Source organism: Venturia canescens, chromosome 5 (genome assembly GCF_019457755.1).
Source record: "Venturia canescens isolate UGA chromosome 5, ASM1945775v1, whole genome shotgun sequence".
Classification (NCBI taxonomy): domain Eukaryota; kingdom Metazoa; phylum Arthropoda; class Insecta; order Hymenoptera; family Ichneumonidae; genus Venturia; species Venturia canescens.
In genome coordinates, this window is record NC_057425.1 from 9,464,262 (window position 1) to 9,470,808 (window position 6,547).

The 6,547-nt window shown below is 38.7% G+C and overlaps 1 protein-coding gene across 10 annotated transcripts in view; it reads left to right on the plus strand.

Moving 5' to 3' along the window:
* Nucleotides 1-6,458, plus strand: part of spen (split ends) — a 79,408-nt gene extending 72,950 nt beyond the window's left edge. For 8 of the 10 annotated variants that reach the window (XM_043418945.1, XM_043418949.1, XM_043418950.1 and 5 more), the window contains 5 exons: nt 52-174; nt 517-633; nt 814-1,572; nt 1,688-1,846; nt 1,945-6,458. In XM_043418945.1, the coding sequence (XP_043274880.1) occupies nt 52-174; nt 517-633; nt 814-1,572; nt 1,688-1,846; nt 1,945-2,073 (1,287 nt within the window). In that variant the 3' untranslated portion in view covers nt 2,074-6,458. The remainder of the gene's footprint in view (nt 1-51; nt 175-516; nt 634-813; nt 1,573-1,687; nt 1,847-1,944) is intronic. The other 2 variants (XM_043418948.1, XM_043418951.1) reach the window with 2 other exon arrangements.
* The last annotated feature ends 89 nt before the right edge of the window (nt 6,459-6,547 follow it).

Sequence of the window (6,547 nt, forward strand, 5' to 3'; positions counted from 1 at the left end):
TTTCAATTCCAATATCTTTTCTTCATTGCACTAAATTGATTTTTTATCTAGTTACAGGCCGGAACGATGGAACCACCCAAAGTCGAAGTTTCCATGTCCGGTTGCATAATGGTGCCCACGGCGAGTCCTCAAGGTCGCGGCGTTCCCGTAGTGCCCACATATGAAGCGCCGATGGTAAGGAATTCGATCATAATATTGCTACCTCCACGGCCCAGTTACGGGAACGCGATGCTCTTCTCGGATACGATACTGATGAAGGGCAATCAAACGTTTAAGGATTAACGATCTAATATTTTTGCAGCTAAAAAATTCATATTTTTTTTTTTCTTCATACATCGCTCATTGTCAAACTGTAATATTTGAAAAAAATCGTAATTTCATATCGTTCATAAGAGTCGAAGAAACTAAAATCATAATTCTCGATCGTTGAAGTTTTCTTTTGTAAGGATTGGAATGACAGGTAGCATATAATAATTGCAACGTTAAACTAACATATCGGCTTGGTTTTTGGGATAGCATGGGAGTGCGGTAGCAGCGCCGTCTCCAGGGGGTCAATACGGACTGGGTCCCCCGCACCGTTCCCAGAGCCCTCCACTGCCCCCACCCGCTCATCATCATGCTAACGCTTCTCAGGTACTTAAAACAACCGATCAAATGACTTTTCAATGGCGTGCAGGAGCTTTTAGCAAAAGAGGAAATAAATTATTCAGGGGCCGGAACACGCGATCGGCTCGTTATCGAATAAATGAATAAACTGATGATGATTTGATCGTTTTTTTTTTTTAAATTAAAAAAATTTTTTTATTATTACAGAGCGACGTCGTGAATCATTACGGAGGATTATCGCGCGCCGGTGAATTGCCGCCTCATTACATTCATCCACAAGTTTTGCAGTATCAGTATCTCCGTGCCCAACAGGAAGCGCTTACGGCTCCGAGAATCGCGTATCACGTGCCCGGTGCACGATCACCTCATTTACCGTTGGATCCAAAAGTCGATGGCATCACTGACGACACTCACAGTCCGCCGTTGGAGCTCAGACGGGGAACGAGAACGCCTCAGGATCGTACCACCGACAGTCCTCAAGTTGCTCAAGTTTATATGATGCACGGTAATGCCCGCTTGCCACCCCCGATCGCTCAATACAGCCCAGCTGCGAATCCACCCCTTACCGGTACCCCGAGCGTACCTCGAGGCGGTTATTACGAGCCGCCACCCGCTCACATAAGATCTCAGTATCCAATGGCCGGAAGCGAGGCGCCCAACGATCGGGCCATCACACCGGAACGACCGAGAAAACATCAAGTCGCTACGCCGCCTCACGCCTCCCAAGTTCCACCTCAGGCCGATTCTCTGCTCATGCTTCTCCAACGTTATCCTGTCATGTGGCAAGGCCTTCTCGCCCTCAAAAATGATCAAGCCGCCGTCCAGATGCATTTCGTTTTTGGCAATCCAAATGTCGCCCGAGAGAGTCTACCCTGCAACAGCGATGGCTCAACTCCGCCTCTCAGAATCGCTCAGAGAATGAGACTCGAGCAAACTCAACTGGACGGAGTCGCGAGAAAAATGCAGGTCAGTGTCGACGATTCAAAGGAATCGCTTCTCGCTTCTCCTATCGTCAAATATTGCAAATGTCGATTTGAAAAAATACCATCAATCATACAATTTGCGGCTCTTATCTTTTCAGACGGACAACGAACACTGCATGCTCCTTGCGTTACCCTGTGGCCGTGATCACATGGACGTACTCCAACAGAGCAAAAATCTACAGACCGGATTTATAACTTATCTGCAACAGAAACAGGCCGCCGGAATTGTCAACATCCCTGGTCCGGTATCTCAACAGGTCAGTTATTCACAATATTCTCCATATCCATATGTTCGTATAATGAAAATCAAGCCTTTCGTGAATTTAATGGAAAACGTTAATTTTTCAATTCACAGCCAGCATACGTGGTGCACATATTTCCATCGTGTGATTTCGCGAACGAGAGTCTGGCCCGTATAGCGCCAGATTTGCTTCATCGAGTCGCCGAAATCGCCCACCTCCTCATCGTAATAGCAACAGTTTGAGGCCAGTCGCCAGGTCGAACGGTGAATTCTATCTATCGTCTGGTTGTCGAACTGTCTCCATCGCGCGCAGCAGGATGCGTTTTTTTAACGTGGCATGAAGCCCTCAGAGCGTTCTGCCTCGCCGCGGAATCGAAGAGTTCACAACAAACTCGCGTTTATTAATTGTTGACAAAAAAAAGGAAAACTAAACAAAAATCAGAGCTACACGAACTCAAAAAAAAAAAAGACACATGAAAAAGCTTGAAACTTTGACACGAAGCAGCAAACTCACGAGGAGTTAACAAACCAATATGAATGAGAAATCCTCCTCCCTCGATCAAAACCGATGACAATCAAAAAAAAAAAAAAAAAAACCAAACTGTAAGAACCGGCTAAAGAAAGAGCCACCGATACTGCGTCAAAATTGTAGACCTTAGCGGAGGAACGGGGTTGTGATAAATACGGGGAGGTTAGCACGGTCTAAACCCTTGCGTTCCTCTCCTCCGGGCATACACGCGAAGTGTCCTCTATCTCTTTCACTCTATTCTTTTTTTCTCTTCCTCTCTTTCTCTCTTGTAGTCTTTCTCTTTCAGTCATGCAGAGAGGGACGCTTCGATCGAGCCTATCGTTGATCAATGTTTGTGGGAACGACCGACGTTACTCTTGGTCACTCCGACAAGCTGATCAATCACAAGCCCTAAATCTCCCTTGTCTCTGTCAGAAAAAAAATACACGTAATAATATTCTTTAAAGCGAAAGAGACTAGAAACATGAAGAAAAAAAAACAACAGTTTGTCTCAATAAGCGCTCCTTAGACGACGATTACAACCCGTAAAAATCGGAAAACGTATATATATATATATATATATATATATAAATAAATATATATATATTATAAAACTTCCTAAGTGGTCGCGAGTCTTCGCGAGAACCGCAGAGTTGAAAGAAAAAAAAAATAAATCAATAAATAAATAAACAATTTAAGTAAAGTAAATTAAAGTAAACGGATTAACCGATTTAGCGAGAGATCGGTATAACAGAAGAAAAAAAGTAATATCTATATCTATGAGACACACGAGTTACTTTTTAAGGCTTAGAGGTAAACAGAAAAAAATGTGTAAATTTAAGCGAGCCAGCGAGGGCATAACTACTGTGATTTTAATTATTTAACGAATATCTGCATAAAAAAAAAAAAAACAAAAGAGAGGGAAAAAATACGAACGAGAAAAAGAAGTAATGACAGCAACCACAACAACAAGAACATAAAGACCGTTTCAGGCCGACGCGATATGTGATGTGTTTTTGTATAATATTACTCTATATAAATACCTATGTATTATATGACTGTAAACAATAGTTGCCGCTGCTGCTGCTGCTACTGCTGCTGCTCCTGTCAAATTAGAAAGTTAAATAATCCATGAATGTAGAACTCTTGATAAAGGGGAAAAAAATAAGGAGGATTAACAAATCACAAAATGATGATCAATAACAAAGGACTATCCTCGTCTCCCCTTTCAACACGTAGAACTATCCCTAGTGTACCATAAAGAAGAGAAAAACTCCGATAGCAGGATGTAACATATTATTGATAATTATTATTATTATTAATTATTATTATTATTATTAATTATTATTAATTATTATGATGCGATTACATCTAGAGCTATGTACATTATGAAGATTTATAATATTAATTATTATTCTGATTCTTTATATTACTCTTATTATTATTATTATTATTATTATTCATAATTGTTTACGCTATTTTTATTGACGATTATTATCCACTAATACTACTACTGTACTACTATTACTACCACTATTACTACTACTACGAACTACTACTACTACTTCTACTTCTACTACTACTCTCCTACCACTACTATTTACTATTTACTATTACTGCTACTTACACCACTAATTACTACCCGCTGCTGCTGCTGCTGCTATAAACTTACTAAAACTAAATAACTCTACTAAACGAACGAGAGAAACGAGATGAAAATGGAAAGAATAAATTATGCCTCAATTGCTTATTCGTGAATTCGTGAAGCAAAAGTGAGATGAGAAAAAGATAAACAAAATCACGGTTATTAGAAAAGCACACGGAGAGAAGAGGCTTTGCGAGATGAAGAAAAAGAGGAAAAAAAGAGGATGGAATATTGCAAGAAAATCGTACACCCAGTACGATCGATCTCATTACGACCACTAACGAAATCCTCCCCCCTCCCTCATCCCTTCAACCACCATCCTGAGGACCGCATGGAATCCCATTTCCTACCGTCCTGTCTAGAAAAGAATAATAATTAAAAAAAAAAACCCTTTTCACCTCGAGTTACGAAAATGTCACAAACTCTTAACGACCTACGCGTTTCTAGAAAAAGAAAAAAAGAGAAAAAAATTAACTTTTAGCAAATTGTGTCCGAGATAATAATACGCTTACGTGTATAGAACCAGAAGTTTGAATATATAAATCATGAAAACACACACACGCGCACTCACACACACACACATATGCAGGAACATGGTAAAGGTCCTGGAGGAAGGGAGATGGAGATAATGAAAGAGAGAAAGAGAAAACTTGTAATTAAATTATTAAGTAAACTACAATAATAAAAAAAAGAAAAATATAACGCTTCGGCGCATAGGACGCATGCCTTTAGAATATAAAAGAAAACAGAGAATAAATGAGTAACCAGAGTGCAAGTACACATACGTTAGAGAAAAAAGTAAAAATTGCCGAATTGATAATACGTCGAGGAGATTTCGGGAGCGTCCGGTGAAAATGAATAATTAAAATAACGTTTAATTTGACAAAAAGAAAAAAGAAAATAATTTTCTCGGTCTTGCGGATGAAAAATATTTACACACTCACACGTACACAGCCACACGCGTATATATGTATATAAACACTTCCGGTACAAATTTTGAGAATGAGGGCTAACGAAGCCGCGTTATAAAATACACGATGCCGCGATAAGAATCGAAAGGGTCAACATTTTTCGCGTAAGCATAGGATAATACTGAACAAAGAAAGGAATAAAAAAAGAGGTGAAACTGGAAATTACTAGGTGTAACACGTCCTCGAGAAAACGTCGTCGTCGAGCCAACGGAGAACAAAAAACTGATTTTTTCGATATATTTGAGAAAAAAAATCTAGTGAAAACAAAAGTAACAAGATTGGTTAGTTGGACAATACTACGATACTTTAACGGAGACGAATTTTATTGGTTTTAAATAATATTGAGGACGAACTAACCCCGTATGACGACGTGTTATGTGAGTGTTTATTAATTACGTAAACCAGCAGAGTTAACACGAAGAAAGAAAACAAAACAGTTGCGAACACTAACGAACAAATAATATCTCGAAACACAAGGACACAATTCTTACGAAGAAAAGCCAAGTGAAATAGAGAGAGAGAGAGAGAGAGTACACGGTAGACTTTCGAGTGAAAAAGCAAATAAAAATGAGCAAAATGGTAAGTGTATTCGACAGTCGAAACGGTCGTAAATATCCTGCCCGTTCTTAACCCCCAAAATCCCCCCTCCCCTCTTCCCCCTTGGCCGAAAACCATTTAGTCTACGAGATGAATTAATTTAAGGCAGCGCAGATACTTGTGGGAGCGTGTGCATGTACAGTGTAAAAGATATGCGTTGTTCATATGTACAGTCTAGAAGTTAAAGAAATTCGAGATGATAAAGAGGATGAAAAAAAATGAAAGACGATGAATAAGATAAACATAAAAGTAAATAAGTACGAGCGCTTAAGAGCGCGCGCGCGCGTTACGAAATAAAGCAAAAAAAAAGAGTACACATATGTATGTGTATATGTGCATATATACACATATATGTATGTATATTACAGTTATGAATAAGTATATATCGGGGCTGAAGAGGGGGGGCGCATACATTGCTCGGCGTTCCACCATTTTTGCTCGATCGCCGCCCGAGAAATGAGTGTTTTCTTTCTTTCTTTCTTTTTTTTTTTTCAATTTTTTTAAAATTGATTTTATTTTCGAATTCGTGTACATTATTTTTGTTTATTTTTTCCGTATTTCAAATGTTTTATTTCTTCGTGCGATTATTTGTAGACACGAAACGATATGAAGATAGAAAAAAACGAAACTAAACGAAAGGAACGAACAAAAATTCGTAGCGCAGTGTATGCGCTTTACTTTATACGCCTTACCTATCTTGTAAAATATCTGTGAATATTATGATTTAGTTTCTTCCTATTGTAGGCTACTCTGATATACAGAACAAAACAAAATAAGGAAACAAAAGAATTTATGTTAATCACGTAAGAAGAATGTACAGATATCACCATTTTTGTTTTGTGTTTTAATGTAGTTATTGATAATTATATGGATATTAACGATAATAATAACTATGATTAAAAAATTACAATGCTGTCTTTGATTTATTATTTTTCTAGGAGTCTCTAGGGGTTTTCGTCCATCTCTCGTTTCGAAGGATTCTTTTTTTCTCGTGAT